The sequence below is a fragment of the Oculina patagonica genome, chromosome 13, assembly GCF_052425735.1.
Source record: "Oculina patagonica isolate OP01 chromosome 13, crgOcupat, whole genome shotgun sequence".
NCBI lineage: Eukaryota > Metazoa > Cnidaria > Anthozoa > Scleractinia > Oculinidae > Oculina > Oculina patagonica.
In genome coordinates, this window is record NC_135770.1 from 5,106,075 (window position 1) to 5,131,652 (window position 25,578).

General features: G+C 37.9%; 2 protein-coding genes across 3 annotated transcripts; both read left to right on the forward strand.

Annotated features, from left to right (window-relative positions):
- Window positions 1-4,488: 4,488 nt before the first annotated feature.
- On the forward strand, window positions 4,489-6,709 carry LOC144636888 (uncharacterized; the record flags this gene model as incomplete). The annotated part of the gene is made up of 2 exons (XM_078496091.1): window positions 4,489-5,155; window positions 5,685-6,709. Coding segments are annotated over 2 exons (1,692 nt in total), but the record flags the coding sequence as incomplete, so codon positions are not given.
- Window positions 6,710-12,931: 6,222 nt separating this feature from the next.
- On the forward strand, window positions 12,932-24,534 carry LOC144636845 (uncharacterized). Of its 2 annotated transcripts, none has more exons than XM_078496056.1 (4): window positions 12,932-13,268; window positions 21,323-21,488; window positions 22,208-22,375; window positions 23,550-24,534. In XM_078496056.1, the coding sequence occupies exons 1-4, from the start codon at window positions 13,215-13,217 to the stop codon at window positions 24,035-24,037; spliced, it is 876 nt and encodes a 291-aa protein (XP_078352182.1). In that variant the 5' UTR covers window positions 12,932-13,214; the 3' UTR covers window positions 24,038-24,534. The 2 variants fall into 2 exon arrangements, with proteins under 2 accessions (XP_078352182.1, XP_078352181.1); XM_078496055.1 differs by lacking the exon at window positions 12,932-13,268 and adding an exon at window positions 18,576-18,706.
- The last annotated feature ends 1,044 nt before the right edge of the window (window positions 24,535-25,578 follow it).

Consider the following 25,578-nt stretch of genomic DNA (forward strand, 5'->3'; position numbering starts at 1 on the left):
TAAAGGACACCCACGATCCAGAAGTAAAATTTCGGTTTATTTGCCTGTTGTCAGTTTAACGATCGATCGATCGCTTCTCAGTTATTGATGTAGGTTGACAGAAAACTTATTATTAGTAAATATTTGGATCACTTGATTTCTCTTTTGCTATTTAAAGTTTTGACCACTTTTCAATGCGACTTAACCACCTCAAAACATAACACTCTTATACCCAGTACAAAGCTTTTTCCGACACAGATCCACTTTAGCTTGCACGTACTAACGTCCACTGAAGCGAAACAATTAGCATTAACAGTCAATGGAAATCAAACATCGTTTTTATAAAAATCTGTACAATTTTTAATAAAAGGAAATGAAAGTGACGAGTGTTGTTACGTCACTAAAGACCCTTAACTCAATTCTGCAATACTTGGTCATGGAGGTGGATTTCATCTCATGAAAGGACGTTATTTGTGCTTCATCACCTTAATTTTGTCTCACATAACAACACTTCTCTTCTTTGAAAACATTTTGTCACGAGACATGCGTAAAATACAACAGATCTTGGCCTGGAGTGAAACATCGGGAGCTACCGTGAAAAACAATAAGACAAAGAAAGCTAGAGATTTCAATAGCAGAAAGCTTCTTAAAATGCTTAAAACACTTGCTTTGTAGAAAGGATAAAGAACAGTTTTATTTGAAGAATGTACGTGTACAGTTCACAAGAATGTTCTGAATGTTCTTACCTTCAATTAAAATGATCCACTGTTAACCATCCTGTGACGTGGACAAAACACAATAGCAAGAGCTTTGATGAAAACAGGAAGACAGAATTATAAGTTCCGTGTTGAAGGTAGACTGACTTAATGGAATTTAAGTGAAAACTCAAAATCAACAAAGAAACAAGCAAATATAATAACACTCTTAAGACACACAAATAAAGGTTTAAGTTCTCATACAAAAAATCATACAATCAATCTGTCACGAAGACACATGCATAACCCCCCCCACCCCTCCCCTGTCTGTCACAAGTCCGTGCCCTCTCCCGTGAGTACCCACTTCAGTTGTGACGTTCTCAGGCTCTTGTCATTTGCGCCAAAAAGAGCTTTGAGTGAGGACCTGTGTTGGTATATTTCGAGGTAAGAATCATTTTGTAATGGAACATATCGTTGTTTATTTCTTTAAACTTGCATATTCTCTGTGTTTTTGACCAGATGAACGTCTTATTAATAAAATTTGAACAAAAACTCATCAAAGTTTTACGGTGTTTCTCGAATGTATTTTTTCCTGTTACCAACATCGAATTGCTCATCTCACATCTCTAACTTAGAGACCGTCGTCACTGGTAAACGCGTAACCTAACCACAGTTATAGCGTCTTAGCTTGTATTAACAACAGCCATTAGTTCAGTATATGACTCTTTAATTTCAAAATCACAAAAAATTCCGTCTTCTTGTGTTCACAATCAACATCAAGTGATTTTGAAGAGTCGGTGTTTTCACGAGAGAGTTTAACTTTTGGTTAGCTTCATGGAATACCAGTTACAGCTTTGACGGTGTATATATACTCAATAAAACAGCAAGTAAAAGTCAAATGACGGCGACGGGAAAAGAGCTGATGGTAGCCTAGGTTTTGACGGTAAGGCCAGGTTTTGAAGACTCAAATTTGGACGATTAACTCCGTGTTGCCTGTTGTATGGATTTCATTTTTGCAAAGCTCGAACTATAAAGCAACACTTTTGAATATTTCACACAAACACAGAAACAGATAAAATTCCTATCAGTTTTTGAAATTTTTATCCACTCGAATTGGTTAACCAAGTTGAACCTCTATTGTAATACTCTTAAGAAAGAATGCTTGCTTTTGTGTTGACTCAGTATTAAGCACAAAATTATTTCGCTTGGCTTTGGCTAGCTACGAAAACCAAATAAAACTTGAATATCCGTATCGTTTGACTCTTTTTAACTGCAGCAGAATTGATTTTGGCTCTCGCTGTTTTTCCACAGTCCATCCGGCTTAAAATCGTGCCCCTAGGTTACTAAATAATGATGAACTTAGAACTTCTTTAAACACTGCATTACTGCATACGACAAAAGAACAGCAAATAAATTATTCATGAAACAGGAAAAGTTTCCTAGAGATTGTATTGAGTTGATATGGCTGATGCAAAAAAACAATCTATTGTAAATGCACCCTAAACGTTCATCGAGGAACTAAAAGGGAAATAGTTGACAGCTACGGTTCAGGATAAGCAGAATTTCAGCGTTATCAGTAAGACTTCATAGTTAATACAACAATCATGTGTTGCAATTAGTTAAAATTTTGATCACTTTTTAATGGGAATTAATCACCTTTTTTCCGGCAAACATCCACTCCAGCTTACACGACTAACATTTTTGTAATTAGTGTTTCTTTTTATATTGTACTTAATCAAGTCATGCGACTGCGATGTTTAAATCAGAACATGTTATCCTACTGAAGCGAGACAATGTCGTTTTCTTGGAAATCTGTACAAGTCATTATAAAAGGAAAACAAATTTAAAGTAGCAAACTATCAATTCAACAGGCTTATCGAGTATTGTTACTTTACTAAAGACCCTTACCTCAATTCTGAAGAACGTTATTTGTAGTTCTTTACCTTTATTTTGTATCACATAACACCACTTGTCTTCTTCGAAAACATTTTGTCACAAGACATCGGTAAAATACAACAACAGATCGGGAGCAGAACATTGGGCCTATTGTTAAAACATAATGGCAGACATAACTAGAGACTTGAATAACAGAAATCTTCTTAAAATCCTTAAAACACCTGCTTTGTAGATAGTGTAATGAACGGTTTTAATTGAGGAATGCACATGTGCGGTTCACAAGTCGAATGTTCTGAATGTTCTTCCCTTCAATTGTTCACTTTAGCCCATCCTGTGACGTGGCCAAAAACACAATAGCAAGAGCTTTGATGAAAACAGGAAGACAGAATTATAAGTTCCGTGTTAACGGTAGACTGACTTGATGGAAGCTGAGTAAAAGCTCAATATCAGCACAAAAGAAAGAAACAAGCAAATTAAATAACACTCTTAACAACACAAAACGAAGTTCAGTTCTCATACAAAGAATTTTCATGTACTGAAACATGCAATCTGTCACGAAGACACATGCGTTGGCGACTTCGCCATGATAACTATAAAGTACAGAGTTTCTAACTGAGAAAATTGGAGCATAATCCCTTTCTAAATGGTCCATTAGGAAGACTCCATTGTGCTTACTACAAACATTTCCTACTTTGGTCCTATTTAATTTAACCCCTCCCCCTGCCTGTCATTATTCGTGCCTTTTTCAGTGAGTGCCCACCACTTGTGACGTTCTGAGGTTCGTCATTTGCGCCAAGAAGAGCTTTGAGTGAGGACCTGTGTTGGTATATTTCGAGGTAAGAATCATTTTTTACTGGAACATATCGTTGTTTATTTCTTTAAACTTGCATATATTCTCTGTGTTTTTGATCATATTAACGTCTTATTAATATAATTTGAACAAAAACTCATCAAGGTTTTACGGTGTTTGTCGAATGCATTTTTTCCGGTTACCATAAAGATCGAACTGCTCATCTCAAATCTCTAACTTAGCGACCGTCAACACTGGTAAACACGTGAACTAAACACAGTTATAACGTCTTTGCTTGTATTAACAACAGCCATTTGTTCAGAATAACTGCTTTTTAAAATCGCAAAATTTCCCTGTTTGAAATAAATGAGGCCATGCAATTACACGTTTCGGGTAAATATCTTGTATACAGTGTATACACTCGAGAAAACCGCAATAAAGAATCAAAGTTGACAACTGGAAAATTAAAAAAATGGATGATAGCCAAGGTTTTGTAAGAGTTAGATATCTCATCAGGTATGTTCTTCAGCTCCAACCATATCAAGCCACGAATATATGACTCTTAAAGAAGGAAAATAGCATGTTTTGCTTTCTTCAACATATGACTTCGGCAGAAACGTTTTCTAAAAATATCACGAGACGCCGGGATTTATTGAAAAAGGGTGACACATGGAGCTTAAACGGCGAGGTCTTTGATCTTATGTGAGACCCTTACGCCTGGTTATGCCATGCTGATAAGTCCTAACAAGGACGAAACAGCTGTCCATGGCTGCCACTCGACGGGTAATAGGCTGTGCGCATGCGTACAGGTCTTGGCCAGACCGTGGAGATGTCTCGTGTGACCATTGCATTCAGTGGTTTATTTTCACATTTGGTACAGATTAGAGGACGCTGCATCCTAAAACAGTACATATAGCCTTGTTTGAGATGATTTCCGTAAAGGAGGTTAATACGGCAATATTAATACACGTTATTCTCCATATAAAGAAAGCTGAAACAATGTTAATCGTGTTAATCTCTTAGTTTATTTCCACAGTTACAAGCTATCAAAACATGAGGCACATAAACATATTTCGACACATAAATATGTTCCGGCACATAAACAAATTCCGACCCATAAACGTAAAGAATGAGGTTATTAAGAACATTGCCCAAGAGAAAAGGAAACGAGCTCGGTTGAAAGATTTGGACTTGATTGTACTGGACAACTCACTTCGTGAGAGCACTGTAGGTCAGCTTCGAGGACACACTTTGGAAAACAAGTGGAATATTTACAACGAAGTGAAAAAGTGCAGATTCAAATTCATCGTTGTAGCAGCATTCTCGCACATGACTCGCGTGGACGACACATTCATCGAACAGATAGTTGCCAAAGGTGAAGATGTCAGCAACCTGTTCGCCTTCACTGAGGTAATCGAGCAGAACAAGGATGGTATTCCTGACACGAGAATTCTTCCAGTGGGCCTACGTAAGATGAAAGAGTATGGATTGGTCAATCCAATTATCGAGATCGAGCTCGCCCACGATTCCATCAACTGGGATGTCTTCACTGTGCAGGATATGTGCCAGCTTCTAAACCGACGGATGGAATGGAGTCGAAAGAAGCTGTCCCCTGATGCTAAGATCATGGTCAATCTACGAGACTTCCCTGACGCCATGGTTTATCAGATGGAGCGTTTGTTCACCGTTGTGGACTACTTGGGATCCTTGCCTGACGCCGAGCGTCCTTTTGGACTCATGTTCGAGGAGCCAACTGGCAAGTTCTTACCAGAAGAGGTGGGCGTTTGGACTGCGGGTAAGCTACGGACCTAAATAGTGCTATCAATATATACGGTGTCACCGTTATGTAAAAAAAATTAAATGTTGTTTATAGTGGTCATGCACTTAGCTTCGAGATAGCTAGTTTGCAGGCATGCCACTGAAACAGAGGAAACAAATATTCTAAATGAACATAACATGATTAAGAATTTCAACTGGCAGGAGGCAGACCAGTTGGCTATATACAAAGCCTGACCGAGGACTTGAACTCGGGATGACCGAAAACAAATCCAGCTAGTGGCAGAGTGGAGGCCTTGAACTCTGGCCTCCGGTTTACAACACCAGCGCCCTAAACCACTGGGCCACGCTGCCTTCCCTAAGTGAAGTACGATATTATTTGTAACTGCATAGAACAATTTTTGAATAAAAGGACGGATAACAAGAGCATCGCACAGTAATGGAAAGTATCGCCCTTCTTTGAAAGTGTGCATCAAAGTACGCATGCAGTTAATTTTGAGACACTTTTCCGGGTAATCCCTAAATAAGCATTTTTTTCTATTATTCAGGTGTGCGAAAGATCATGGATTCCCGTGGTTGGTCTGGACATCTCTTGGCTCATGTGCACGAGAAGTGGGCGATGGCAGAAATGACACAACTTGAATGCCTTGTCAACGGAGCCAACGGCATCTGGGCGAGCGTCTGCGAAGAAGGAGCTGCTCTTGGTCACGCGTGTTCCACAGTGACGCTGATGAACCTTGTACGAATGGGAAACACTAAGGTTCAGAAGCGCTACAACTGCACACAGCTGAGGAATGCCGCATCTAACGTGACAAAGTTCACTACCGGATTGCCTCCTCCTCCAAAGCAGGTCATCTACGGTGACAGGGCACTGGACTTGGCATTCGACTTCGGAAGCATAGCTGGTGGTACTGTTGGGGAAACCGATTTTAACTTGGCTGAGTTCTTTGGAGAAGAAGCACCGATCAGAATCAGCACCCTGTCTTCTGATGACATGATCCGCGAAAGGCTCGTGGACCTGTTTAGTGAAGATTCACAATTTACACTGGAAATGGCGGATAGAATGAAAAAGCAAATGCTTGCAGATTTGACCGGCAACAGGAAGGAAGAGTACATGAGTGCACCAGGTATCGCTCTACTCTTTGAGCGAGCTGGCGGAAACCTTTCGGGCAAGATGGCAGAAGTAGTTGAGCAGGAACCAGTTGAAAGTGTACATGCCCAAGAGCTTATTGAAGAAGTACGCAAGATTTGGGACAGATGGGACCATGGGATGAAGAAAGAAGATCATCTCGAATTCCACTGCTTCTACAATGGATTTATGGCTCCATACTTTGGCTGTTTCAAGTGTAGTGATACGCAGAAAGCGCTGAAGGCAATCGACATGCATAAAGATGGCTACATCGACTGGAATGAGTTCCTGTTGTACCTCAAATGGGCAATGCGAGAGTATCCCGACATCAAGGATACCGATGAGCTGCTGTCGGTTGCTTTCCGTAAAGGGATCATTCCAGCCATCCAAAATGAGCTGGTCGGGAAGAAGCAGAGGAGGGCCACAACAATGCAGTCTAAATGAAAAGAAAAGATGTCTTCTAACGCTGTGACGCGTCCATTAAATTAAAAGACCCTGATGTACGCTATCTAGTGGACGTAACCTAGTTTTGAATTAAGAATTTTATCAGTTTATAAACATTTGAATCCAATTTGCACTTTCTTTAAAGAGCTTTTATGTGACTTATTCTAATCAAAAATGAAAACAATTAAGTCGACGTATATCTTCAAAGCTATTCATTTGACGTTCTTTAGATCAGTAATTGAAAACGATTCTATAGAAATTTTCACGACAATTAAATACATTGCTGTCACTTAAATGGCACAAAACACTGTTTTCAAGCGACTTTTATATTACAAGGCATAATAGGCGTTCAGCTGTATGCCACAACCATTTCAGAGAGTCATTTTACGCGTTTAACAGTCTCTTCCCCTACTTTTACCAATGTTGACAAAAGTTTTGGATTATACATTCAAACAAACTTAAAGTTAAAGATTAGAGATATTTGAATGAGAACGAACATATTTCTTGAAGAAACATCCAATGTTGGGGAGTGTCTCAACAATTTTGCAAGTGGTTGTAGTATGCATGGCAGCCTATAAGTATTGTAATTTCTCCTCATGTCAGCTTGCCAAGTTGATTTTCTTGAATTGGCGTATTTTAATATTTGAAACTTTCTGGGAGATAGAGCAGTTTTCAATTGAGTGTCGTAAAACCAAAACCAAAGTAATTACTCTGGCCAATCACAAAGAACACAGACAATCCAGTGAACAAATCAAAACTCCAATCAAATACATGTGGCTGGCACGAAGCGCGGGAAAACGTGCGCGAGCGAGTCACGATTGGTTTTGGTTTTACCCCTGATTGGCCGAGAAAGTGGCGCGAGATTTTTAAGCCAATCACTAAGCGTAGTAATGCAAAACTAAAGCAAACGCAATTTACTTTCGACACTCATGTGAAAACCGCTCTAAGCGTACGTAATTAAAACTGCAAGTTTGTATTGTATCCAACTTGATTAGGATTCAATTCAAAAATATGGTTTGGCTGCGCTAGATGGTTCTTGGTTTAAGACAAAAACTGGGAATTTCAGTTTTTATTGAGACAGCACAAGCGGCAAAACTGTTGTCATGGCAACAGCCCCTAAGAGTAACATTTTGTTTCTTTTGTGATGCACATTTGTGGTGCCAAGTTCCAAGAACACTGCTTTAATAGTTTTAGAGATATTGTTTATTCAGTATTTTACCATTTTTAGAGTCAAATCTTGTGACATCATCACTGATCTAATTTGCATAATACAAAAACGTCAATATCTCTGAAACGAAAAAAGATATTTCGAAAAGAAAAACGCCATTCTTCTGTATTTCGAAAGGCCTTTCAAATTAGCAGAAAATATTTTTCATGTCATATACACTTTAAGTTGTGTTGTTATCGACGTCATATATAGCGAAATAAATTTAACAAAGTGTGTGAATAGCTTTGACTGGCTATTTGTCTATACACTCTTGATCTTCTAATTTATATGTCGCTGCTAAGAAAACCCGTTTGACCAGTAATATGACAATTAACAATTATTGGAGACATGTTCAACCATGTCAACCTACCCTCGACTTGGAAAGAAAGAAAAAACACCAATCGCAAAGAAATTGTCACTGGGACACCAGGTGACACAAGAGTCTCCGTCAGTAAACAAAACAGAGTCCATACAACCCGCCAAAAGTTAGGATGGGGGGTGCTCCCTGGAGTCTAGGAAACCCTATAATATCTCAGACCAAAAAAGCACAAAATTGCTACCCCATCTCAATCTAAAGAGTAAGGGCGCTTTTCTTTTGGCAGAACTGGCCGGCTGGTCTGGAACATAAGAGAACAGAATTCCGTTGTTAGTCAGATTGGTCCTGTTAAATCAGTCAATGCATAAACATTATACACTGATGTGGTGGATTTGTGGGAAAATCTCGTGAAAAAGGCCCATTTCACATTCAAAACCACCGGGCGGGCCGGCCAGCTCTGTCTAACGGAAAGCGCCCTTAGACTACTCTACGCCATTTTTAGAGCGGAAGTGGAGAGAATGCGTATATTCCAAGAAAATAATCATAATTTGTATGCCAATGACTGGGCGTTTGTTTGATACCATTTTGAAGTTGTTACTGATAAATGTTTGTAGCACTGGCCCATCAAAGTATATAATAGATGGAAAGTACTGAAAACTGTTTTGAGATGGAAGGAGGTATTCAAAAATGCTTCTTCAAATGACAGGCGCGTGCTGTCGTTATACAGGCAGCATCAGAGCAATTCTCACCGCGCGAGAAGAGATTCGTCCCGTGGCCTAGTTAAGGGAATTTGTTTTTTGCCAAATACTTGCTATGAAACTTAATGTTAGTGAGGAAATTACTTTTATGGATGTAAATGACAGAAACATAGCTTCATTACAAACAAATATACCATTTTGGTAGCAATTTTCTCATGTCTAAATTTTGCTAAAATCCGTGCCACAGTTCCTCTAAGGTAATTCTCAACTATCCTACTTCGCATAATTTATGCGTGTTTAGTGCGCGCACAAAAAAAACGGCGGCTTTTTCTTTAAGGTTGGACCTCTCGCCAGAGAAGTAAATCGTCATTTTCTTGAAAACGAGTGTGGTAACCTATCATTTTTTTCTGTTGTTTTAAACTGAGTAATAACCTTCTTTTTGTAGAATAAATTAATATGGAGCAATTCTCAGTGTAGAATAAGAAACAATCTTCGGAAACGTGAATTTAGCAAGCAATCGTGACTATAATCATATGGATTTATTAGGATTTATTGGGTGTAAACAAGGTGCTGTTGCTCCTAAACGAGCATGGGCACCCCCCCCCCCCCCCCCATTTTAATTTCAAAATTTAAGTTCCTATACAGTAAAAACCCGCGTGTAAGAACCTAGGGATTTAAGAACCTCCTGGATAAAAATTTGCTTTTTTAATACCCCAAAATATAAGAACCTGTTAAGCAAAACAAATTCCAACAGGTTCTTATATATGTGGGGTTTAACTATTTAATTTATATTTCTTTTTTTACCAAAAACCAAAAAGGTGATGTTATATACAGTACTGTATCATTGAACAATTAATGTTGTTGGACTTTTGGATACGTTAATGAAGAACAGACCAGATTTTGTACTATTTTCTGATAATCAACAACAATGTCTACTCTGTAGAAATTAAGAACCTAATTAAGAACCTACTTAGCCTAAACTATCAATAAGTACCCCATGATACAAGAACCTGTTTTGCCAAGCTCTGAAAAAAGTAGGTCAGTTCTTACACGCGGGTTTTTACTGAACATAAACAATCAATAGGCAAAGTTTGACAAAAATTTCAGTGCAGGTTCCATTTCAGTGGAATGACCTTAAGTGCCTCTCACGAAAAGGCGTAATCGGATTAAAGTTCGACAAGCACAAACACGTATACCGTAATGATTCGATTTAGCGCCCGGGGCGCTTATTTACTTTTGGCACGTTAAGGGGGGCGCTTATGAGGGCGCTTATTTATTTTTTTGCGAAACAACCAAATGTTTAAAACAAAACTTTAATATATTTTAAAATAACTAGCAATAACATAAACTATAACAGCAAAAAATTGTTGAACGTTCAGTTACTTTTACAAGAATTGTTCATTTTAGCAGTAAATACATACATGTACGGTACGGCGAATGTTCATGAGTTTATCTTTTCCACGTCAACGACTTCAGTAGAGTCAATTAGCCACAATAGGAGCGCTTTTAAGAATAGGATTGCGTATAAGAATGGGGGCGCTTATTAGAATAGGGGCGCTTATTAACAAAAACACATTCGAAGGGGGCGCTTATTGGAAGGTGGGCGCTTAATCGAATCATTACGGTAACTGGATTGAAGGGAATTTTCCTCACCCCTCTTTCATTGATCCAATTAGGTAGCTTCTAATTAATAAAAGCAATGGCGAGGATTCCGTTTTCTAGACTTTCTCTGTCTGCAAAGGATTCAAGCTGCAGCTCTTTGAAAAATTTTGTACCACTTTTGCACAACCATTTTTCGATCTACCGTAATTTAGAAGCAAGGGTATTTATCCCATAAATAGAACGTTTCCCGTATTTGACTATTGCTTGTGGCTTAGGCGCCTGTTTGCAGTATGCTTTGAAATGAAAACATCTGTCATTCTAACTCGGTTTATAATTGGAAAAGATTGTTGTTTTAGCAGCCATTTCACAGCCTCCAATGTCATTAATTCTACGAGCTTACAAAAAAAGAACGTCTAAGAAGGCATTTCCCGACGACATCACTACAAGCTAGGGCTTTCCACAAGTTGCTCGAGATTTCCCAAAAAGTTGCCCGTAATTTCTCAAAAAGTTGCTCAAAAGTTGCTCCAAAAATCCAAAAAAGTTGCTTCTGATAATAAAAGTTGCTCGAAAGTTGCTCCAAAAAATCCAAAACGCTGCTTCTAATCACGAGAATTTCTCTAAATATATGCTAATATCCATTTGAGAATAAGATTTCTAAGCGTTTTATGCAATTTTACAGCAAAAGAAGTATCTAAATAAAACATTAAGGGGAAAATTTGTGAAATAACAAGGATTTCTTTAACTGAGAAAAATCGTGAAGATATCAATGACGTCATGTAGGCTGACGAGTTTTGTAATGTTTTAATGCAAAATAAGCCGAAAGTTGAAATGTCTTCAGATGTTCCTCGAAAGTCTTCGGCAAACTTCGTAAATCTTCGGAAACGTTCATATTGCCTTTGAACAACACTCGGATAATCTTCGGAGATCTTCGGTCTGGAAATTGCTCAAAATGCAAAAAGTTTCTCGTGAGGAAAAAAGTTGCTCGAAGGGGAAAAAGTTGCTCGAATCATGAAAAGTTGCCAAAAAGTTGCCGAGCAACTTGTGGAAAGCCCTACAGTACAAGCTACATAATCTATATAAAACTTAGCTTAATTTTTAATTTGTTATTATAATAGTGAATTTTTTCTATCTTCTCAATATTAGGATGTCTTTTTATATGTCTTTTTAAATTTTTAATTTGTACACGGCCCCACAAGCTTGTACACGGCCCCACAAGCTTTTAGCTTTAAACTTTTTTACCGTGTTTAAATAAAGTTGTTATTATTATTATTATTAGTTTAAACGCAGTCATGTCCTTTCATGAAATTGAAGCAAATCGGGGTCTCCATTCAGTCTGACCCTCTCCAAGTGCATTTTTAAATACCATGTTTTGAAAAATGCTGAATTGTTACTTTGGAAATAAGGGTGAATAATCGTGAACAGGGTATATGCAGCTATTATAAACAGAGTGATGCAGGCTCATTTAAAAGCAGAGGATCCTCATCAAAATGGAAAAATAATATTACTCAGGGCTATTTCACTTGGCAGAAGCTTAAAATATTGTTTTGATGAGTCTAAACAGTGTATCCCAGGGAGAAACTAAAAGCACAACTTGTAGGTTATATATCAGTTTTTAATTATTTTAAACCCTGTATCGTTAAATTTTAAAGGTTTGTTCGTTTTCAACTTTTCGTGAAAGACTGACCTAGGAACTATCTATGTATGTAATTATGTATGTAAAATTTTATTTAAACACGGAAAATCATCAGTTACAATAAGCTCAAGTATTAAAAAAAATAAAAATAAAATTTTTTTTTATTTTTTTGTTGTGGGGTTCTTTCTTTTTTTCTTTTTTTTATATTTTTTTTATATTTTTTTTTTTTTGCGGTTTTTTTTATTTTTTTGGGGTTTTTTTTTCAGAGAAGCGCCGCGCGGGGCACGCTTAGTTAAGGGGGTAATTGATCGGCTAGAGGGGCGAATATCCGATAATTCAGTTAAACATGAATTTATTAATCTGTCTGCGCTTGATTCTCATAGTAACGAGGCCTGAAGTACGCATCTGTTACCAGAACGGGTAATTTCGCCAGAATATGCTCCCTTCGGTCATGAAATTTATTGAATTTAGCTATTTAAAAACACAACAGGCAAATTGTCCCTCGCTGCTATCATCCCTTAATATTACGCTCAGCACATACCGTACCGCAGAATCGATCACTTTTTCTTGCAAATAAAAAGACATGTAACATAAATCTAAAGTATTCATGGCATTTCGCGTTTGAAGAAAAAAAATTAACCGCGTGTTAAAGTATTTTGTCTTCAGCCGGAAATGTCTTGCATATGCGATTCTGACCTCAAATTGGAGGCCTCTTCATCTGTCTGCACCGGCAGGCCAATAATATTCTGTTTACATAGATCATATTTGACGCTAGTATAAATTCGCCGGCTCTATCCCGAGAAAATTTATGCATGTACATCGTCAAATGCAAAGGAGTCGATTTAGCTTGTATGTGTGCTTGCTTTGCCTTTGCCTTTGGGAGAGAGGCTTCTTCGCACAACAACGTGTTCAGTCCGTGAAAGAACTTGGCGGACACAGATTTCCAATAACCGTCTTCTAAGCATTTGATCTGTATGCATCACAGAGTCCTTCTGGCCAGTGAGAATATTGAAAGTTGAATACATATTACTCTCACCTAATTTTAAACCATGAAGGACTGGCTGAGGCGAAATCACCCCTTTCTTCAGTTCTATAAGCTTGAGGTATGTTTTAAGGCCTACTGTTGTTTAATCTCTTTCAATTGACAATAGTCCTTTTCACAATTAACTCGTACTTTCATAACAATACAACAATACAACAAAGGAAGGCAAGTTCATCATGCAAGCTGTAACATATACCATGGATTTCTTAATTAAGCTTCTTTGTGGTATATAGAAATCGTTCTTTTTTTAATGCAGACGAACAACTTCCAATGCAATTATTTTACCTTATGTTTTAAGAAAAGATTACAATACAACTCTTTGTTTGTTGGTGATACAAAAATAGGTCCTCGAGCATTTATGGTCACTTATTATAGCAGCTGAAAGGTTGTTTTATACAACCTTTTCTGTAGATGAAGTAGGTGTAGTTATGTCCAACTTAAAGACTTTTTATCATAATGATAAAACTAAAAAGGAACACATTTTGCAACTTATGGTCTAAATACCTCACTTAAAGCTATATTGCTGTGTAATGCAAATCTGCAAATCCGTGAAGAAAAGCTATTGTCTGAACCAGACATCCTTTCATTACACAAGCATGTGCGTGGTAATCTTGTAGGTGAAACATCAGCTCCAACGCCCATATTTTCAGATGGGCTTATCATGTGCATGGGAAAAGATTCGTCTTTTTTGTCTAAACAATTTGTTGGGCATATATATGTTTGGGAGGAGTATTGCAGGTAAAAATTTTTACGTTTTTGTTAAGAGTACTGCATTAAAAATTCAACCTTAAGACCAATGGCACAAAACATTTCTAGACCAAAAATGATCAAACTCTATACTATACCGTATTTTAGTCCAAAACGGTTTAAACACCATATTCCTTGCCGCCAAACATGCTCGCCTATATAGCTTATATAAGCATGAGCCCATGGGCGACTATTTAATGGCCATTTAATCTGCTTTATATAGTCTGTTTGGAGTACAAGCTTTGTTTTTCATAATGTTTTACTTACATTTCAAGTGATCGACGGAGATCCGGGATAAAAATAGCGCTTAATACTTGCTTCCGCTGTTTCAGTGGCATGCCTGTAAACTAGCTATCTCGAAGCTAAGTGCATGACCACTATAAACAACTTTTTTCTTAAAGTTTTGCGTCCGCCGTGAAGCCCTCTGCTCTAGACGTTTGACTAAATTGGCGAATGATATAAGGGAGTACCCCCCACCACCTCCCTCGGGGGAACAAGTAGATTCCACAGGAAAATTAAAGAAAATCTCACAAAACTGCGCGAGTAATATAGATAACGAGAGGAAGTACGATTCCCAAACTTATTAATAGTTCATCAAGTAAAAACAAAGAAAATCATAACTGTGAAGGATATAGTTGTACGACTTTATTTCTCCGTTGACTTTGTTGGTTTTTGTTTCGATTGAGAAGATATATCAAACACTCTAGACAGTGTTTCATCAGGTATCCAAACACCTTAAACTTCATCAAAAATATTCCGCTGCATGCGCGTAGTATTTTCTACTCGCTTCTCGTCCAGGGGGGGGGGCGGAATGACGGGGAGACGAGATGGCGACGATCGATGGTTGGAATGGCAGTATGGGTGACGAAGAAGAGGATGGAAAAACGAACAAAGTGCCGCGACGAAGGACTGAAAACAAAACGAGAGGTGATGATGCCCCTCCTGGCAAAGGGAGAAAGGGAGGGGGGAGGTCCAGGGATGGGAAGCGGAAGACCGGGATGGGTCCTGAGTTTGCCTCCATTCGATCATCCCAGCATTTACAAGCCGGATTACCCCCCCCCCCCCTGGGTTCTCGGTGTTTGGATATCCCCATAAAACACTCCCGGGAACAATGTCTCTTATGTTTGATTTATTACATGAAACATTTGCTGTAAGCCTGTGTGTATAGTGGGAGTGGCAGCCTCAATACAGCAACTGATTTATGCGTGTGGTATTAGCTAGCTTCATGCAGTGTGAGCGCAGGCTATATTATAATCATACGTACCCCGACGCGATGGGTCAGTGATATGAGATGAAAAGTTTTAAAGAGTGGAATTCACTCACTGTTACGAATCTGGTAATAATTTTTCCTTGAAATAAAGAAAATTGTAATCTAATAGTAATCCAATTGTCTATGCACGCGCACGCTATAAAGCCATTGGAAAGTTCAGTTATTGTTCCGAAGTTCAAGTTCAATTCAGAATTTCTTCGCACAATTATAATTAGACCCCCAATTGTGAATGACTTGTCTGGCAATTATCTTCAGAATGTGACTAAATGCTTTCAGGTGAAATTGCATCTTTGGTTCCTTCTGCCCGGCGCAGGCAGGCAAAGTGCTGAACGCGTATCACGCAAATTATGCCTCGCTTTGAAGCGCAAATGAGCGCGAAATACAACTCACTTCGATAGCCAATCAGCGTGCAATTTGCAAAATTTTTTTATGCCAGCCGCCCTCCACAGTAGATGTGGGGGTAAAACCTGCTCCTTCAAATTATCAATAAATCTCTCTCTTTTCTCTTCATATTCTTCTTTTTCGTTCATGTAAAAAACAAGAGATTGATAGCTTAAGGGGCTAGGTCAAGGGGATTTCGCAAATTTTTGGCCTTAACTGTTCTGAAACAATTAGTGGTAGGCAACTAAGTAACTCATAAAAAACATTATCTTTGAACATCTAAACCAGGTCTAAAAGAAGATATCACCTTCATTTGCGAATAGAAATTAATCTACGGCTATATATATTGATTTTTTGAAGCCGCGCGTCAACAACTTGAAAAGGCAACCCTTGACTTTTCATATTGAAATCCATTTCCATCCGAGCCATCCGCAGCCAAAGACGCTTGTTAGCAGTTTCAGTTCTCTAATTACAGTGAAACCTCGATTTAACGAACAGCCAAGGGACTGGGGAAATTTGTTCGTTATATCGAGGGTTCGTTATATCGAAAATCTCGATATAACGAATTTGCGGAAAAACAACCAAAATGTTCGTTATATCGAATAATAGTTACTTATTGTTTTTAACGCTGTGACGTTGCACTACCTAATGATCTGAACTGTCTGAACGCCTGTCAAAAATTACATTTGTGCTTTAACGTTTAATTTCCACGTTGGTATGGGCATATGTCTTTGAAGTTGTTTTTCTGTTAGGATTAAAGTATTTTCATCCTTGTTGGTCTGTTTTACATTCATGTTTTGTCGCGTCTTAACTAAAATTCGTTATATCGAGGTACATTTTACGTTTGGGCTCCGGGATTGTGTTCGTTAAAACGAGGATTTCGTTATATCGAGGTTCGTTATATCGAGGTACTGCTCCATACGTTTTACTGTAACTTTGGCCAGGCTGAAGAAAATCGTTCGTTATACCGAGGTCTTCGTTATATAGAGGTTCATTAAATCGAGGTTCCACTATAACATAGCAATTTTTAATAAAAATGGGCCATTGTTTTTAGGTTTCCTATACGACACAAATATAAATTTTGGCTGTTCAAAAAATCTGGCAAAATCTGTGACAAAGCTCCTTTAATCCATACCCTTTGCTAATCATTACATTCCATACTAATTAAGGTGCCACACCAGATGAGAAAAAGATAGCAAGAAACGTTGACATCATGAACAATTGTCGCTTGGATTGATATTGTGTCATATTCTGCCACAGGCCCTCGCCTTTTTGACTGCATCGGCGTTTTCTTTCACAATATTATTGATATTAAAATTAAGCTAAGTACATTATTTTTGTGGTAAGTTTATTTTGTAAGGTAGCTAAAGGTTACACCACTTGGGGAGTCTATTCTACTGATCTGATTAGGTCGCCTGAAAATGAGATCAAAAACAGCTGTTGAAGGAAGTAATTTTCAGTCTCGCCGATGGATTATTGTCTGTGATTACGAGGGAGAAGGGCGACAATTTTTGCCCTTGCCCTTTCATGCCTGCTATTGTTAGCAAATTAAAGGTATTTTAGAATAAAGGAATACTGAGCCACGAAGTCTCTCGCGGAGTATTTTAGCAGTGATTATTTTCTTGCCAGAAAACTGCTCTGACATCCCGACACGTCGTTATTTTCTTACTTTCCTTCAAATCCGGATCTGTGCAACTCGAAACCTTTCTGTGGTGTAGTTTCATTTATTATTATTTTTTACGGTACTTTTCAGGACTGAAGTACATCCTATAATTGCATGCTTGTTTATTCGAAGTTAAAGCGATACTGTCATGGGGATTTTTCTCCTTTTCAGTAAAAAGTACTAAAATTGGCGAAGTACTCTCGCTCGTACACGAAATACGCCTAGAAAATCAAGATAAAGATATAAAGTAAATTGTTTTTGAAGGAAGTGGGAGCCGTTATTAGTTTTTAGCTCTTTTTCCAGGCCACAAGGGCAGAACTTGATGAAAAAGTCAGCCTAATATTTTTCAAGTGGAGATCTAAAGTTTCTGATGGCATCATAATAATATCACTTGTTTATAGCTTCAGTACACTGGCATAATTTTTACAAAACTGGACCACTATTTATAGGCTCCATACGTCTTTTGGCTCTTGAATTTTTGAAGTGAAGCTCGTGACAGAGAAGCTCGTTTAAAGTTAAAGCATTATGTAAAAGATCAATATAATGCAATAAATCTTGAAAAGAGAAAAAGACAAAACACCAAGAAATCTGAACTTTGTTTAGGATCCACGATCCGAAATTCAAAAGAGGCAGAGTCCGGAATCCAATTCAAAAATGTTCAAAATTCCCCATGCCAGTGCCGTAGCAAGGGGAGGGGCCGGGGGGGCCCGTGCCCCCCCCAGTTTTTTTCCCAAAAAGTAAATAACAGACCTGTATAAAATGTTGAAAATAAAATTTTATCTCCCGAGAGGTTTGAAACAATAAAATTTGTACTTCTTTTCATTTTCAATGTACGTAGGAAGATGCACAACAATATTAAACAGCCAAAAACTAAAACAAACTAGAAATCGTGACAACAATGTGTAAAAAAATGTCTCAAAATGTCACAAAAATGTCTCAAAATTGCGATATGCGTAAATCACAAATAGCTCTTGGAGAACGCTGGAAATAGCATTTCCAAGCCTCTAGATTTCAACATTTTCGGGGGGAGCATGCCCCAAACCCCCCTAGCGGCTTGCGCCTACGGCGCGCGTGTGCCCCCCCCCCCAATTATTTTACCCTTGCTACGGCACTGCATGCCACTGTGTACGATCTTTCGTAGTTTCGAAATCAGCGCATCACAAAAATTCGTTTCATATGTCTGTCCGCGAATCTATTCAACCCCCACCCCCTCTCCTTTTGCCTTTAAAGGAAAATGGACACGCAAGGGATGGGAGGGATACCACTTGGCCGGAGGGAGCTGGGGACTACTTCCTCTGCTGGCGCCTTGGCAAAAGACAGAAAATGTTTGTTCTGCAACATTCATGTCGAACTGTGGACTCTTTCGAACTCAAAATGGGTTGAAATGGAAAATTATTCATGCATCTGCTGCTATGGAAGATTATTTGGTAGAGGAGAGGTAAGAAAATTAACCACGTTGGAAAACGTGGCTGTCTTTATTGCGGGAAATTCTTAATATTTAATTCAGCAGTTAATTAGATTACAAAGACTCCAACTGCTTGGCAAAAATTATTCGCTGCCGACTTTACATCCGGTCTTCAAGCATAGTGATTTCAATATTAAACAGCTTTATTGTGATTGCTTTAAAAAAAAACATTTCAGTTCGTTTCTTCACATGCAAGACTTTGTAACATCTTAGTGCATTTAGGTAATTTCCTATGTTTGACGGACGAATTAAACCTTTGACGGTCACGAAATTGATGCAAGCTAGTCAAGCTAGATTTTATAATAAATTTTCAATGGAACGTGTCATTTATCATCTGATCTCCTCTGATGTATTCTTCGACCCCAATATTTCTGTCTCGATTCTTTAGAAAAGCTTTCCTGACTCCGTACTTGCTGTTAGCTTCTTTAAAAATAATTCTTGCTGGTCAAATTACCCTGAGGGTTTTTTAAAGAGGGGTTTATAGGTCATAAATTAACGCTACATTATAATTTCACGTCTACGATTTTAAAAGAATTCTGATTTTTCTTGGAGTGAGAACTCCACTGGGTTTTTTGGTGTTGCAGATAAGCCAAACACCAAATGATGAACAGCAAAGGCTTTAAAGGTCGGGACACGCTAGGCAACAAGTCACTGCAACATGTTGAGGCGACAAGTTGCTGCAACATGTTGCCTCGTGCGACATGGTGCATTTCTGCAACAATCTTTGTCGCTGCGATCAGTCTCACGAATTCAGAGCAGTTTGAATTTGTGGAATGATCACAGCGACAAAATGAGCGAAACAGTTTTGTCGCAGCGTGTGCACACTTCTGCGGCATATATTTTTGCCATATTACATTGGAAAACTAGTTCATATTTCTACTATTCCAAATTAAATTTGCTGCGTGTCAAGCGCTTTCTCGCAGCGGCTTGTTTTGAAGCACAGAGTACACATGGAGCAACTTGTCACAGAGACCTGTCGCTGTGACTTGTCGCCTAATGTGTCCTGATCTTAAAAGACAATAAACAATACCTAAATTACATCACAATATATCACCGACCATAGTTTCCCCAACATCAAGATATAGGGGAATCTCTATTTACAATATTTGCCTCGTTAGCATAAGTGCTTAAGTTTCTGATCAAGCTACAAAAATATCAATTCTACATTTTCTGTGATGCATTCTACATTTTCTGTGATGCAGGTTTGGAAATTCAACAGAAATTTGTTGTTTTTTAAAGTTGATATCTTCTTCAATATTACACACAAAAATCTGAAAATTGAAATTTACTAAAACCCCAAACAACAAAATGAAATGACTGAAACATTAAACCAGCAAAAAGAGTTAATAAACCACTGAAACGAAACAGTTGAAACAACCGAATCAGCCAAAATGAGCAAAACAAAACAAAATTACGGTAACAAGCGGCAATCAGTGGACCAGGCGCCATGATGTGACATACAGGGTTTTCCAATTCATACGGTTCCAGCTCGGCGTGGTTGTGTAGTTCCTTTTTCGCTCATAAACGTGCATTTGTGTTGCTGTTTTCTCCCTTACCCTCCCTCCCTCATTGGTGGATTTGGTAAGAATAGGGTTGGTAAGTACAGGGTCGGTGGTTGCTGCTCTTAGAGTTGCCATGGATACCTACATGCCCTGCTTGAGGCTTGTTTTTTGCCTTGGACCACCATCCACTATCATTGGGACCTTCCCCAAGCTCATCTATTGGCGATGAGTTCATTGCTCTTTTAAAAGGGTGTCTGGAAAACCCAAATAGTGATGAATAGTCGCGAATAGTGATGAATTAAAGACATGTACCGGTAGTTCCTAGTACCTGGCAACAACATGGGATTTTCCCGCTAAAATGGATGCTTGGCAGGAGAGAAGGTATAAATGATAAACGAAATTTCTTATGTTTTATATACCGTTGAAAAAGCGTATTCATTAGCTTATGATTGTGTTTTCTGTTTTCTGCTGGTGATTGACAGCCCCAGGCAGAGTCCAGAAAAGAAAAGGGAAAAAATTAATGCAAGCAAGCGGTGCGTGACGAGATGTCTTTTCGCATCGATAAACTACAGAACGCTTTTCTCTCATTTGTATTTTATTGTTTTGCTGATAGAACGTGCCTCGATCAGATCGCGATTAATGAGAATCAAATGTAAGTATATACAGTTAATGGTCGGTCGGCATTGAGATATAGGCAAATAGTTACATGTTGACTTACACTCTCTTTTAGAGTGAGCTGACAACCATATGATATATAATTTGCTTGAACTTCTAGATTGCTCTATATTGTATGTGGCGATCAATTTTCTAGAAACCCTGTAGGCTTATTCACGGCATCTAAAATTACGACTATTCGTCACTATTCGCACCTATTCGTCACTATTCGCACCTATTCGTCACTATTCGAGACTATTTGTGACTATTCGCGACTATTGGTCACTATTCGTCACTATTAGCAACTATTCGTCACTATCCGCGACTATTTGTCACTATTCGCTATTCGCGACTATTCGCTATTCGCTATTCGGGTTTTCCAGACACCCCTTTTAAAAATAACTTTTTAATTGGTTGTTTTGCATAAATTTAGGATCAGAAGCAACTGCTAGGCACCAATGGGACATTTACTGCCCAGATGGTGGAATCTTATGAACGTGCTGTAGGTGAATCACAGGATCAGATGAAAGAGGCCAAGAAAAAGAAAAAGAGAGTGGGTGGAGCAAGAGAGATTAAATTAATATGGGCAAACAATCGACGTAAGCACCAATAAGTGAAACATGTGTAGTAGTGATAATATATTAATAATTAGGTAAAAGTAAAGCCATTCAAGCCTAGTGACCTAACAGGTCGGAGCTTATTGCGGTTTCCATAGCATGTCAAGCACTAGGAGTATTACTACTCCCCTCTAGATGGGATGCTAAAATGGATGCTTAAATTCACTGGTACCAATTCAAACACCTAGATGGAGAGGGGCACTTTTGTTTTGCCCAAGAACACAATGCATTACAGTTATACCCCAGCCACGCCTTGAACCCAGACCGCTCGATCCAAATTCAGCACACTAGCCATTAGGCCAACACACCTCCCATAATTAGGTACACATCATATTTTGTATGTTCACCTGACTTTATACAGTGGAACCTTGATATAACGAAGAGCCAAGGGACTGGCAAAATATGTTCGCTATAACAAGGTTTTGTTATACTGAGGTTCTTTTCCAAATACTTTACTATTACTGGGGCAAAGAATGTCATTCGTTAAACCAAGGACTTCATCATATAGAGGTTTGTTAGACTGAGGTACCACCATACTAATAGACATAATAGTGGTCAGGAATAACAAAGAACATTTATTTTATTATATGTTACTATCTTGCCCAGGAACAATTAAACATTTAACTTGTGACCTCCTGAGCAAAATCTTGAAGAACTCCCAATTCCTTAAACTAAACCTATCCCTTTTTTCATTGTCTTAGAAACAAATGCAGTATTCAGTAAACTTGGAGCAGAGGACATTGTTACTCGTTATGATAAACTGTTGCATGAGTGGAAGTTATTGAAGGACGCTGAGCAAGATTTTAAGAAGGTTATGGGTTTGGACCATGATCGCCCTCTAGTAAAGTGCTTGGATTCTATGCCTCCTGGTATGTATGTGTTGCAGTTAATTTTTTATCTCAGTTAATTTTAAATTTTACCTAGTTAGCTTTTTTCTAACTAGTTAATTTTTTTATACTAGGTAAATAATAGGGTTAGGGTTAGGGTATGGGGTAGAGTCATATATTTTTAAAAACTAGTGGTTCATCCAACATTTCCTACATGGCAAAGTGGTAAGGGGTTGGACAGCAAATCCGGAGGTCCAGAGTTCAAATCCAGTGCAGGTTAGTAAAAAGAAAAAAAAATAGATGATAGTACTTAGGGGAGGGGGATAATGTTAATAGCAGATAGTAGGGGGGAAGGGGTGTTAGTAAAGTGGAGGGGTAATGAGACATCAAGGGAGGGGAGGTGTATTGCTTTTTCTACTTATTAACCTAGTATATAAAAAAAACTAGTTAGAAAAAAAACTAACTAGTTAAAAAAAAATTAACTGAGATCAAAAATTAACTGCAACATATGCGAAATTATTTCGTTTCCTTCATGTCTGTACATGTATGATTACACTATCTAATTTGTTTGATGCACCATCAGACTCTATAAGAGAACTTCATGTTCTGTTACTTCCATTGTCTTGTTTGTTTATTGTCCCCCACTCCCCGTGTGGGACACTCTCCCATATGAAAGGGATGAGGATTTGCTTGTCATCCAACTTGGGGTGTAAATTATGGATTTTGGTCTCACTTAGGTTATTCAGAACAGAACAGCAATATTTTTAGCTGTTAAGGTCTTGTTTAGGGTTGCACATGAAACAAAAGTGCTATCATACCAGACTTGTCCCCAGTCGTTTCACGACACGAAGGATGATGGGAAGGATGATTCCCTCCTGGACACACGATGGACTCAAAAGACTACTAGGGACGAGTCTACTATCATACAGTGTTGCCAGCATTCTAGACAATCAGACATTAAAAATGGTATCTTTTTAAAGGGCAAAAGAAGCTTGAGCCACACCCAGATAATTTGGTCTCCATTAGGGGTTTCATTTAAATTTGCCAACAAGCATCCCCAGTGCCTCTCTGTTATAGACTGATTTACTTAGTCTAAAGCAACCACTCATGAAAATACTGGTAATCATGTCAACATGCATATTGTTTTCTATTTCTTATAAAACTGTGGGGCATGCATTTTATTTACGATATTTTCTAAATAATTTGATATTACTAGATATGAGAATCGGCTTCAGCCACGGGACTGGTGACAGCGAGTATGAGTTCCACCTTGATGTTCACCCTCTGGTCTCAGTTGACAAGCTCAAAGCACCACTGGCAGACCAGCTCAAGACAGCCATCTTTCTCTTCAGTGTGTTATCAAGTAGAATGGACTTTGTCAAGAAGGAAGGTGCTTCAATACAGAAAGTTCTAGAGAAGTTGATTGAAAAGTTTAAAGATGAAAAGGAAGCTAGTGTGGACATAATGGGAGTGCGGCACAGTGTGGAACTTTTGAATGTACAACAAGTGGAGCAGGCTCTTCTTATTGTTAAGGACATTATTACTTTCACATTAGCACGCAGTAATGCTCTGATGGAGTATATTGTAGTGCAAGGCGACAAAGTTGACATGCAAGTCTCCAAAGATGACCCTGAGAATCCAAAGGTGATAATTTTTTCCAAGAAATTGCAAAGCTCAAAGAAGCAAAAGGCAGTCCCAGAATAATCTTGATGTGCCGGTAGCTTAATGTTCTAGGCTACACTATGGCCAACTTCAGGGGGTAAGTGGGGAGATTAAACATCATTGCAATGCTTGGTATCTTCATAATAGTGTCCCAACACTTGGTATTATCATTTTTCGCAATTCCATCAGTGACTTATTGAACAAATGAATAACTTTAGCATCAAACTTTCCATTTCAACGCACATCCAACTTGACTAATTTCTTGAGGATTCATGGTATCTGATGAAATAACTTTGGAATTTTTTTCTTGTTTTCCTGCTGTGTTCACTGATGCATATGAGAATAATTTAATTTGATTTGTGCATGCATTATGCTGTTTGTCCCCTTTTAGCATTTAAACAGTGGCAGGTCCATTTAGAAATGCGCTGGTTGTGGGACAAAGTTTGAAAAATGCAGCACAACATCCATATTGCATTTTTGTTAGAAATTAAAGTATTCAGATTATGTTATTTCTATGTTATTCTGTTTTCCTGGAAGCTCATTTAAAGAGCTTAAATTATCAAGACATGAATTTAACTGAATAGATAGAATATTAACCAATATAATTACTTAACCATTTTTTTCTCATTTTCTTTAAGATGCTAAGTGCTAATAATGTTACTTTGCAACAAGAAAGGGATTTGAATTTCTGTGACATCACTCTTATTTAGAAATATAGTACTTATGGTTCTAATACAGTACAATTACCTGGAAAATTATGGGAAATTTATGAAGTAATTTTTTCTAAAAAATAGTTTATAGATATTTTGTAGGCAAAGTAATTGCTATTACGGTAATCTATTTAATTTCCAAATGCAGCTTTTTTATAGCAGAGTTATGTCAAAGAGCAAATTTAATTGAAATAAATGTTCCATGCACTGTAGAAACATATGAGATCAAATAGTTGTACAATAATAATATAATATATTCTTGAAATCTAAAAAAATCAGTTCTAGCTTATCAAAATCAAGGATTCTGTCAATTTTATGTAGTGGTTGTAAAAGCTGATAAATTGAAATAGTTTATAAATTAATATATTGATTAGGACCATCTGTTTTGTAACCTTTTGATTAAACATTGTATTTTTATGAAAATTTCAATAAAATAACATTTAATATCAGTGATTGTTATTTATTAAACATTTGTCATGAGGATTTTTTTAGTATTCACACATGTTCATTCTTCAACCAATTTCTCTGTGACTTGTAGGCACAAAGGGTTGTATTTAGGATCAAGGGCTTTTTAATGCACCTATCAATGTTAAGTGGCAGGAGGCCGAGCATAGGCATGGGATTTGACAGCAACTGTATGCTCTTGATGGGGACTTTTAAGAGCATACAGTTGATGGGGACTTTTTCGCAGAGGTTATAAAATGGTTTAATAAAGAAAATGCCACCTCTCTTACCCTCTCTCCAACTGAATTAATTTTTGGTAAGGACAAGAATAACATAAACAAAGAAATAGATATCATTAGAAAGTTAAACTTCACCTTTTTATATGCAAAATATTATGTATACAATCAGAAATTATTGAATGGAAAGCTG

Excerpts from the sequence above, each read along its gene's own strand:
- LOC144636845 (XM_078496056.1), top strand. The coding sequence starts at position 13,215 with ATGAAGGACTGGCTGAGGCGAAATCACCCCTTTCTTCAGTTCTATAAG. Across the intron at positions 13,269-21,322 it reads TTCAGTTCTATAAGCTTGAG|GATCAGAAGCAACTGCTAGG; the intron begins GTATGTTTTAAG and ends GCATAAATTTAG. Across the intron at positions 21,489-22,207 it reads AATATGGGCAAACAATCGAC|AAACAAATGCAGTATTCAGT; the intron begins GTAAGCACCAAT and ends TCATTGTCTTAG.